This window comes from Hippichthys cyanospilos, chromosome 9, assembly GCF_059441005.1.
Source record: "Hippichthys cyanospilos isolate Australia breed blue-spotted pipefish chromosome 9, RoL_Hcya_1.0, whole genome shotgun sequence".
NCBI lineage: Eukaryota > Metazoa > Chordata > Actinopteri > Syngnathiformes > Syngnathidae > Hippichthys > Hippichthys cyanospilos.
The window spans coordinates 13,406,857-13,418,672 of NC_142377.1; the positions used below are offsets into that span (position 1 = coordinate 13,406,857).

Here is an 11,816-nt window from a genome sequence, read left to right on the forward strand (position 1 = left end):
TAACATAGTCCAGATGTGAGGACAAGAGACCACCTCCCACACAGCTGGAATATGAGGATGACTAAAGGCAGCAACTGCTGTCAAGCGGAAGATCCTTGTTTTGGAGAAAACTCGTAGTGAATGTGACACTCAGTGTAGATCAATTACTGGGCTGTCTGTATTATTTGTGTCCGTTTTAACTTATCATAGCCACTAAAGCAAGTGTGGGAAAACTACTGCCAAAGGGCCTCATACATCCCATAGGAACATTTGATCCGGCCTGCTATGCAATTCTAGAAACAAATAAAAACTTGATATGACAAAAAACACATGAACATGTAACCCACAATTGTGACATATTATGATTTTACATCTGGAGAAAGACTCTCAGGGGACTTCATAAAACTGAAAAGACTCTTGATCAGCAAATAAGTTCCCCACCTATGCCCCAATGCTGTGCTCATTTTACCTTTGGAAAGTGTTGGGTGACCTGGGACTCGCATTACTAAAAACTATGGGTCCCAAAAGAAATGTTTGGAGTCCCAAACATTGCACAATAAAAAGGACAAAGTAAGTGTAAAATAAAATGAAACTAAATTTTAAAAAAGTAGAACAAGATATGTCTTTTAAAAGTAAATTGCAGTACCAAAATACTGACGTAAAAAACTGTTGCCCAAATGAAAAAAAAATTCTCAATACATTTATGACAATGGAGATATGAAACTGAGTTCCGACATATTCATTTAACTGTTTCTTATTACGGTTGTTTGCAAAGATGAGAACTTTCATCCAAAACCTTTCAGTAGTTTAATTTTGTACACATTTTCCAACGCACTGATTAACTCATGAAATAATTAAGACCATAGATTGGTAATAGGGGAATACTTAATAAATCACTTGTATTATCTATCATAATGTGACTAGTGGAAAACGCATCTAAACGTATTAAACAACAATTTGAAGGTAATACAGTAATTCAATCTAAATGTAATACTGTTAACAAATATTCGCACGTATGCCACCTAGTGTTCAATTATAGAACTGCAGGTATACAATGAACCTCAGTACAGTAGGTTCTGCTATATTTTTCTGACCACAGATCTTTATTCAAAATTACAAATAATTAGACCTGATTTGTGCCAAAGCATTTTTATGGCATATTTTGAATGAACAGCGATCAAGTTTAATAACAGGATATAAAAGAAAAACTGTAATGCTTTTCTTAACACCAGGACAAAATATCGGTTATATAAGTGACCATTTGAATAAAAAATATTGATTAAAAAATGCTCATTAGACCTGAAGGAAAGGCTTGTTTTAAGTTGTTTTACACTGTATTGAAACGCATTAGAAGGATGGTCCACTAATCATCATCATCAATTAACGCCATTTTCCTTCGACGCTTCACTGGTGCCGTAACATCTTCTTCATCTGAATTGGCTTCACCATTTGTATCCACATCCATTACAGTGGTGGAACCATCATCTGTAAAAATATTTTGACAGACACATATTGTAATTGAGAGCAAATCAGATGTATTAGGTTTTCGCCAGAGAAAAGTGTAAATGAATAAAAATACAATACCCCCGTTCTCCTCATCGTCATCGTTATTATCATCATCCAACACCCTGCTTCTTTTGGTTGTCTTCCCTTGAGGCCTGATATACGTAAATAAGAAAAGAAATTTGATATGTCCAAAGGAAACATTTGAGCAAATTTTAGTTATTGAGTTGTGATCATACCTCTCGAATGAACTGTCTGCATCTTCAGATGAGGCTAAATCCATATCAGGAGCTGCAGTACAGTAAATGGTGGTAGAGAATGGTGTGATTTTCCATGCTATTTACCGGCTTCAGAAAACGATGTCAAATGCGACACTATCGACTCCTCCAAACTGCCCAATCGCAAAGCAAAAGTCCACTGTATTTTCTAACAGCCGAGTACTTGACAGCAGGAGAGAACTGTAATTAAAAGACACGAACCTTCATTTTTGCTTGAGTGTTGTTTTTTCTTGCGAGCAACCGACAGGGCTCTCAAAGCATCCGCTCGTGAATTTGAAACCTCCCTATGTTCCTCCTGAGATTCTTCAGGCGGGCTGGCGTATTCCACAAGGACCTCCTGACTTTTAGATTCCTCCTGATTTTGACTGAGAGACACAGCTGCACTACGTAGCTGAGATGGGCTGATCTTTTCTGGGATTCTCCAAAATTTCTCCTAAAGAGCACACATTATAGAAAATGTAACGTGAGGCTTTACTGAAGAGGCGTTTTTCTTTTTTGAATTCCAAAATACATTTGAAAGCACGTAATGATCGCCAAAGGCAGAAGATGCAGTTGCTGAAACCTGCCAATGTAATACTTAGCAGGAACTCCCACCTGTTCATTAGCTGGTGGTCGCACCCCTATTTTGCGTAGTAGCGCATGAAAACTCTTGTCCTCCATGGCGTCTTCACATGCCTCAGTGAGAGGGACGAGCGGTGAAGCTTGAGAAAAACCTGGCCAAAGAAGGACATCACATTAAAGTTTTAAACATATTTTCAGAGAAGTGCAACATGCCCTTGCGGACAAATCCTACCATCTTTTTCCCGGTACGTAGCTGCTTTGTTCATACAACGTTGTAACCACTCAAGGGCTTCAGACATGCCTGGAAGACAAAAAAAAAAAAGCTCAAGATGAATAGATGAACTCATTCACTGCAAGCCTTCCTAAAATGAATTTGGACATTGCACATTGCAGCCAATGGCAGTGAATGTTAACATAAACTTCGAGCACAGTAAAAATAGATCAATGACGCCTATAGACGTCGATGGCAGTGAATGTGTTAATAATGCGTAATACTATCCAAAATAAATATAAAATGCTCTGCGTCATACTGAGAGGTGTTCCTAGTGTGTTGGTAACCTTATCTAGCTAAAGTATGACCAACTTAACATGTAATGAACTTCTATTCCACAGAAAACCACAGAAATGAACATGAATATTGCGCTGAAAGTTTGCCTAAGTCTCACCTTCATTATGAAGCCTCGTGGCCATGGTGCTGACGTCAGCCTGCCTCTCGCCGTTGGACACAAAGCTTCGGCTCCTCCTGCTGCCATCATTTCCTTCTTCTTCCGTTTCCTGCCCATCGTCGTCCTCGCTCTCTTCAGAATCATCTTCATCAGTTTCTCTGTTCAGAGGCTCATCAGAGAAATCTTGCATGAGTCCAGCGAGGAAATCCTCTTCACTCTGTAGGAAGATTTTTTTTTTTTTTTCAAGCTTCCTTTGCTTTGTTCAGTCACCTCAAAACAGTTGTTCAAACATACCATTTGTGTGCCGGAGCTTTTTGGACGAGCATTTCGACTCCTTTTCTTGTACAGTTCTCGCCTTTCTGAGACCAGGCCCATACTAAGAAGCTTGTCCGTTACGCGTGCTCTGGAGCGCTTGGCTGTGAGCTTTTTAAGGATGTTGCCAAGAACATCTACGAAGACAAAACAAATATAACACATATCAAACTGAAACTAATTTTTTTTTGGTCAATAATACTGTATGATTGAGTAAATCAAGCACTCAGTAAATACCATCTGAGTCTTTGTATTCTTCATAGAGCATCTGAAGTTCTTGTTCCTGGTCCTCAGTCCATAGAACGATCCCAGTACCTTTCCTAAATAGAAGAAAATCATTTTCACCAGATTAGTTATCGATTCCATATTAATACATCAGAACATTATGTGTCAGTCACCCTATCCCATACTTGGGTTTCTTCAGCTCTTTGGCGCTGTCCACCAGACCCATGCGCACCATCTGGATCACAACCTGCCTCCGTGTGCGTGTACTGTTGCTTAGCAACGGCAGTAGAGTCTCCACAATGTCTGGCACTGGCAAAAGTCAACAATTAGCAACAGTAAGATTTAATAGTTCCCTTTGCATCATGTAACACTAGAGAATGCAATACCTAAAAAATATGTGTGGGACTGCTGAAAGGCTAAATGTAAAATGTCCCTGCAATATAGATATTATAGAGGAAAAGCTCACCAAAAACGTATGGGAACATTTGGCATGGATAGGTAATTATAAGTCGCACAGTTTAAATTTGAAACAGACTGAATCTGCAAAAATTTTGAAATTATGGAAGAACCCCAACCAAAAAGGATTTCACATTTTTGTGGATATTTTAATTGTTGAATTTAAGAACTTTTGGGAAGTAGGAATTTTGGACATGTTGAAAACAATTCTAAAGGTGTGTTAATGACAATATTCAAATAGGAGCTGAATCATTTACGTTCAAATAATATTGGGAAATAATCTTGCATTTTTGCTGAGAAAGGCTTGAATGTTGTGAAACATATTAAAAAAAACATTCAGCCTTCACAGTATAAGTTATAAACAGAATCGCTATCAGTAAAGAAACGGCAAACCTTCAGAGTCCCGATGCTCTTCATAAAGATTGCGCAATTCTTGCTCCTCCTCTTCAGTCCAAGCTGGCATCTTTTCAGCTCTGATAAAAGTAAGACCAATGGCCACATTAGAAATGTTTCAAGCCACTTTACAGCCTTAAATTGTTAACAGTACAGAAAACACAAAGACCGACCCGTCTTTGCCGTAACCTTCAGTCATTTCACGCACTGTGCCAACGTTTTTCCAGAATAACAGTTCAACGTAGGCTTTTTTGTTGGTGGCCGCCAGGGAAAAGAAACGTCTCAGCACGTACTTGGCAAACGTGACCAACTCCTGTGCAGAACAGAAAGGAGGTTAACCTAAGGGCTGCAACGTTATCAATCGTTTCCTTGCTGGCTGAAAAAGTTTTCTCTTTGAACCAACCTTGTAAGCAGATGCAGCTGCATCACTCAGGATTTTGTTGAAGAGATGGAAGACTGAAAGCTGGTACAGCAACGCGTCCATTTTGAGGTCATAAGCCACACGATGCAGCATACGAACAATGCAGTGGTTTGTGTGAGGTGTGTTTTTCGAGTAGGATTTGAGCAGGAACAGATATGGGCGCACAATGTTGGGGTTGGCAAACCTGTGAGGGGTGAAGAGAAAAATGGCACAAAAAATGTCAAGGCAAAAAGCAGCTTAGGCACCAAAAGTTGAGGATATACAAAGATATGGGCAAGGTGGCAGTTCCTGTATTGAAGGACTTGTAAAGCAATGTTACATTTTTCATAAGTTATTGCCTCACTTCTTGATAAAGTCCTGAAATTTGAACTCCGTTTCCAAAACCTGGACTGCCTCCAACTCTTCGTCTTCTTCTAGATCGGCACCATCCTCATCATCCTCTTCCACTTGAGCCTCGGGAGGAGGAGGAGCCGACCCTGAAAGCAAGGGTAAAAAGTGAATCCCGCATACAGATGGCATGGTGTAAAAATGTGTGCATACTTGGTAGCTCCGCATGCAAGATCTGCTTGAGGAGTTCTAGTTCTTCTTCAGGGTCCACATCAGTCGAGCCAAACACATCTCCCTCGGGCCAAACTTCCCTGAAGGCAATCATTTATTGATCAGATTTTGGGGGTGCTTGAAACTAACTATGCCAAGTATCACTACTGACCTGGCAGCCCTCAGGAGCGCTAAAGCTTCTGGTCCTAACTGAGCCTGCAAAGCGTCCTGCACCCGCACCATAGCCTCGGTCCGCTGCTCCTCGAGAGGAGTTTCCGATGTGGCATCGAAAGGCACGATGCGCTCAGTTAAAGACTCGGACAGCTGCAGATGAGACCAGAAAATGAAAGGGATAGGACGAGACACAAATCTCATGAGACGCGATTTCACACAAGGAAAACAAGAGGAGATTTTGGTCAAGTTTGTAACATTAAATTATGCATAGGATTAAGTTTTTAGTTTTTGCAATGTATCCTTTTAACTGAATTAAGGAGCTAGCATGCAAATGTAAACATAAAAGGAGTCGGGCTCATTTTTCAGCAGCAGCTGAAAACTTTCCTAACACTGAATAATTACCAAAAACCATACAGCCTGTGTTGCTGCGGAGTATGGTGTAAATACTGGTATAAATAAAAACATTTCAGTGTTTATAAACGGTTGTTGTCTTATCAATATTTTAACCTCCTTTTCTTCAATTAGAAAAAACAAACTATTGCCAGAGGTAATTTGGCAGCAATCAGAGCATCTTGTATTTTTCCATTAGGGCTGCAGATATTGACTCTTTTGATATTAGTAAAAAATTTGGATACTTTTAAAAGAAATAAAACAAGCCGTAAAACATTATTTTTCACTGACCTGAAAATGTATACCCCTCAGTTGTTCCTCCACAACCTTAAAAGTATTTGCCAGAGCTTCAGGGGTCCTTTCCACGGTTGGCTGTTGTTTGTCTTTTTTGGATTTTTTCCGCTTCACACGCTTTTTCTGTGAAATTACATCTCGAGTTGAAACTTTTGCTTCGTTGCGTGATTGATTTGACTCAACTAACATATAAACACAGCTTAAAGCAGGGCAATTTGTACAAATCCATTCCAGAAGTGTTCCATATATTAATACCTTTTACCTTTTAGACACCAACATTTGCTTTGTGTTTATGGATGGATGGGTAATTTTTATCTTTGACTATTTAAAACCACTTGTGCCCCATAAACTATAACAATGCTCTTTGATTTTGTAGAATTTCCTCATTCTATTTCAATTGAGTCAACGGTGATTTGGACATTGGCTTTAAAGTTTCTGCTGGCAAAGATTACTTTTCAAGCAGATATTCAAGTAGAAAACCTGAGAGAAATTGATATATGATTTGTACCTGTACAACCAAGTTCCTGTGACCTTTGCAGAAGCGTTCCAACATACGCAGGAAGAGATGCGTTGACTCCACCAGGTCTTTAAGGTAAGACAGCGGCTGCTTGGTCCCATCATATTTTCTCAGCAGAGTCAGAAATATCTCCCTATATTCCATTAAGTAGAATATGTTACCTACAAGGTGAGGAAAAAAACAATTACAATGTTTTACACAACAGAATTGCTCAGCATAAAAATGATGTTGACTCCTATACTATTTAGTTACTTTATATATTATGCTATCTTTCTAGGTGCATTGCTTGTATTGGAAAGCATAAGTAGCATTACTTTTGATAACATTGGCGCTGTGGCGGATGCTTTCATCCTGCGATCGGTCCATCTCGTTCACTGTCATCAGCAGCTCCTGATAGGCCTTAAGTGCCAGGTGCATCCTTCGGGACCAGGACGTGGCCTCTTTGCGGTCAGTCAATATCATTTCATAGTAATTGGTGATGTTGCCTTCTATAAAATGGAAAGCGCGGGTGGACATTGTCTCGGAAACTAAATCAGCACGGAAGTTGTTCCCGCGGTTAAAGGCCATGAAGAAGCTGAGTGCCCACAGGTAGTAGGTCTCATCGTGCTCCTGAGACTGCTCACGAATCAGGCTTTCCTGGAGAGGGAGAGGCAAGAAAACAAAACGTCAAGACTCATACATTTGGAACAGCTAATACTGTACTTCAAAACTAGAGGATAGACTGATATGGTTTTAGGGCTGATATGATAATGATTAGTAGTAGTCAAGGCGGCCGATAACCAATATTTGCTGTTGATATTCATTTTCAGTAAATGAAAAATATTGGCGTTAAAACATAAATAAATAAAAATACAAACTCCCAAGTCTTAACATTGTTAAAATAGAGCGTACAGAATAGAACAGAATGCTTTTATAGTAAGCGTATGGCTGGTATTTAACAAAATTCAGAGTGGTGCTCCAATTGGTTCATATTAAATAATTACAAAATGAACAATGAATAGAATCAACCCTACCGAATAAAAAACATTGTTTCACATAGTGCAATTGTTATTTGTGTGTTCTTGTTTTGTTTGTGTAACAAATTTGCAAAATGTTGTTTAAAAAACCCAAACATTTTAGACCACATACATCTTAACTGTAAAAACCCAAAGTTCAGGGAGAGAAAAGGGTCCTCAGGATGTCCTAAAATGTTAAATGCAAACTTAAACAAGTACTGGTAAATTGTGTACATTCCTCCAACATTTTAAAATAAAAGTGAAATTTTCACTTGTCTTTTTTTATTTATTTCAAGCAAAAACTAAAGGAGCTGAGTGTTCCCAGAGTAAACACAAACTCTTATAGTTAGCTGAAATGTAAAAGTTAACTGAAGGTTAAGATAGTTTAGAACACTTTGGTCAGATTTAAAAAAATATATGCATTTATTGACACTCTAAGAGAGACATTAACAATCAAACAATGTCAATTATTCAGAATACAGCTTGTAGTGGAAGTAGAATTGTGTTTTGGATTACTGTAGTGAAGACAAGCTTTTTCAATCATTTATATGATCACAATAAATGGGATGATGCTGACCTTGACAATGTACATGAGGCGATTGTAGCAGTTCTCCAAGAAGTCCACACAAAACTCTCGTAGAAAAAGTCGAACATTTAAAGCCGAGCGCCGTTTGTCCATACATTCCAGGGCTTGTCGATTTTTCTTAGGAACGCGTCTCACAGTTTTCCCCATGTCATGAGTATAGTTTTTGAACTGTGATTTGAAGGCAGAAATAAAGTCAATGACTTTTATGACCATTTCTTTGTAATTGCTTTACAATACTCACATTGTGAACATGCCTGTGGTAAATCACATCATTGTCTCCGATTGATTTGAGTCCTTTCACAACAAAAGACCCTCCAAAGCGGGAATGTCTGAGTAAAACAAATAGTCAATTTCAGAAGCAGATTGCATATAGCAGGTAATCAGATGAAAAGGATAAAAAAAAAGGGAAAACGAGGTTAATATCCTATCATGTCATGTACCTGGTTCCTCTTTGCAGTGTGCGAGAACGTCTCTCTGCCTGCTCCTTGTGCCTCAGGCCCTCCAGCTCTGAAGTGTCTCTCTGCTTCTCCTCTGCCGACCGAGCGTGTCCCGCACTCACCAAGGTGTCCGGTGTCTGCAACACACCACAACATAGTTCATTCAACAAGCTCTTTATCTAATTGGACATTGATGAGTGTGGATAAAAATAGCTAAAAATAAAAACAAAGATTTGGCCTAACCTGGTCTCTGAACATGAGGGAGATTATTTCCAACACATGCATACTCCACTGCTGCTCACTCTGGGCAGACGCCAAGAACTTGAGCAGGTCATCGAACCCACTCATGTGAATGGCCCACAGCAACCTATCGTGGATGCTGGCGTCATCATCTACTCTCTGCATCAGCAGAATATAAAAGAAAGTAAGGGGGGGGGGGGGGGGGGGGGAGCGCTAAATTATGGTCATGCTTTTTCTTGATGAGAACAACTTCTAATGTGTAGATGAAAACGTGTACTGCAAATAGACTAATTTTGAAAAAAATTAAGAAGGGCCTGAGATGTCAACAGTTGCATGGAGTCATATTTAAGATTTTCATGCCCAATTGATGCTGCACTATTTTATGATTTTATTTTTTTAACAAACAGTGGCATTAAGTTGTGTGTACAATAGCAACAGTTAAATTCTTTGCACCGTTCTTTGCATTACTCACCAATCATTGCTTGCAAAAGTTAAAGTTTGCTTTGTTTTGAATGAGAGGTTCGCAGAATGACCTCATCAACATAGTTCATGATATATATTTGATAATACAAGGTTATGGTATGGATTTATGAGTACCACCAGTGGTCCCTTCTGAGGGTTTCTTATTTTCCACAGATGGGGTTTTTGAATTTTTCCTTCTCTTTCTGGGACCTTTGTTCAGGGGATGCTGTTGTTTATTTATGATGTTCTCTTCACCTCTGAAGTCCTTTGAGACTGCTTTTATTCAGGGCTATACAAATAAACTTGACTTGACTCAATAAATAATGACAGCAATGTTACTTATATACAACTACTACAGACAGGTTAGACTATATAAAAGTAAAAAGTGCCAATAATTGGAAAATATTGGCCATTTGACTGATTAATTTTGAAGGTCCGTAATCGGCCGGGCCCTACTACAACAAAGCATAATAACCTTCTCTTCCAAAGGGTCCGCAGGTACATGAAGCATATTCCTGACCAGCAGCAGAATTCTTTCAATCAAAAGGTTGTCTTCTTCCTGCCTCTGTTCCCATTCCTGAAAGGGAAGCATGGGAGCAGGAAGGAGGAAAAAAAAAGGAAGTTCTTGTATAAATAAAAGCTAGCATGGTATAAAAGACATGATGTTCACCTGTCAATCACTTACCATTTGTAAAAGGTTGTACAGTGTCTCGCTTAAAACACCCAACACCTTCTCAGTAGCAAATGCCTAAAATTAAAATAAAGAAAATCACCAATTGTGATTTTATCAGATCTTCTTCTTAATAACGTAATGGATTTTCCTGTAAATAGCATGGAATTTGCCACTTTACTAAACATATATTTCAGGTTATTGTAAGTTTTAAGTGTGAAGGTGAAGGATTGCACTTTTTGCCTACGGCCTACAATCCGTCTTTGAGGATAAAGTCACAGACAAGCGATAATATAACTTCACAAAGTGAATTAGTGATTCCATTAGAGGCAGTACCTCTTTATATGCTTGTAAATGAGAGGTCACTTGCAAAAAGTGTTGTCTAAATACGGGGTCATCAGGAATCTTCCCAAAGCAGAGCATAGAAGGTTGCGTGAGATTGACCATAAGCCTAGGAAAAAAACACATAAGCATTAGTGTCATGGCGCCAACTACAGTTATAATGCTGCCTTATGGCAGGTTTGACTCTTTATCATATAATCAGAACATTTAATGTAATTAACAGTGGGAGTATTTGAGATGAGGCAAGTTTCAACTTGTGTTGTTTACCGTATGCAGGCATCAAACAATGCCTTGTCTTGCCCATGCTGAGTGATAATAGGCAGAAGGTCATGTTCTACAATGTGGCCTTTGCCCAGTTGCCGGCGGACATCGCGGGTGTCGTCTTCATAACGCAAGTACCTGATCAAGTCTTTCACACTCTCTGGGACAGGGAAAACATGTTTTAATTATTTTTTTTTTAAACGTTTATTAACACTGTATACATTTTATTCAGGGTCAAGAACAATATGGAAATTTAATAAAGTATGATCCACACACCTATACAATCAGCTTCTTTGTGATAAGTATCACCCTCTAGGTATCCAAGAGCACTGCATGTTGCCAAAAGTTCACAATTCATCTTGAATGAGATCTAACACCTTTGCAAAGAACATAAGTGAATATCTGCATAGGAAAGGGGGGAAAAAAAAAACAGGATGAAAATAACACTCAAAATGAACTGAGCACTAAAATAAGAAAATACAATCATATTTACTCAATTGAAACGAGCAATATAATTAAAGTTCACTATGCTTTTTGAGTAAAAGTCAGTCAATAGAAAAAATGAGACCCTTAATATTACATATTTAAAATGAGTAGCTTTGAATCGAAAATAAAAGAGAATTAACGATAAATTATATTTTGAAAGTGGTAATAAAATAAATTATTCTTATTATTTACACATTTAGAATCTTTGTATTTTTCATACCAACTCCACCGTTTTGTTTAGGTGTTGATTCTCTTATGTCCTCTATTTAAAGCTACCCAAACTAAATGGATAATTCTTAAGGGTCTTTAATTCTTAAAACTGAATTGCTAGTAAATATGCTACCTCATTTGAACTGAGTCAATGTGTTTTTTCTTACAGTGTATTCGCTTCATGCTTTTCGATACTAGTAAATGTCATCTGAAGTCAATGTGCAGTACACCTATTGGCACTGTCATCGCACAAAACAAGTTTTCTACTCACCTAATAGTAGTCGTTCTATTCGTTCCCTGGGATGTCGACTGCCAAGCTTCACAGAATAAGAAATATTACCGTGAAAAGAGAGTCATCTTGCCAACCAAATAAAACATAGTCACCTCGTCACTAACTCCCCGTATCTGGCGCCAAGAAGCGA

The 11,816-nt window shown here is 38.6% G+C and overlaps 1 protein-coding gene across 1 annotated transcript; it reads right to left on the minus strand.

The window, feature by feature from the left end:
* Positions 1 to 772: 772 nt before the first annotated feature.
* Positions 773 to 11,815, minus strand: timeless (timeless circadian clock). The gene is made up of 29 exons (XM_088424409.1): positions 11,666 to 11,815; positions 10,975 to 11,100; positions 10,705 to 10,858; positions 10,432 to 10,546; positions 10,111 to 10,173; positions 9,901 to 10,002; positions 8,967 to 9,122; positions 8,727 to 8,860; positions 8,528 to 8,615; positions 8,278 to 8,454; positions 7,020 to 7,341; positions 6,697 to 6,866; positions 6,186 to 6,311; positions 5,503 to 5,654; positions 5,334 to 5,431; positions 5,137 to 5,269; positions 4,776 to 4,977; positions 4,546 to 4,685; positions 4,373 to 4,452; positions 3,709 to 3,832; positions 3,536 to 3,618; positions 3,281 to 3,435; positions 2,987 to 3,203; positions 2,554 to 2,622; positions 2,355 to 2,473; positions 1,962 to 2,193; positions 1,722 to 1,773; positions 1,564 to 1,637; positions 773 to 1,464 (listed from the first exon to the last, which is right to left on the minus strand). Exons 2-29 carry the CDS (start codon positions 11,054 to 11,056, stop codon positions 1,343 to 1,345), a joined length of 3,741 nt encoding a protein of 1,246 aa, XP_088280535.1. The 5' UTR covers positions 11,057 to 11,100; positions 11,666 to 11,815; the 3' UTR covers positions 773 to 1,342.
* Between the last annotated feature and the right edge of the window lies 1 nt (position 11,816).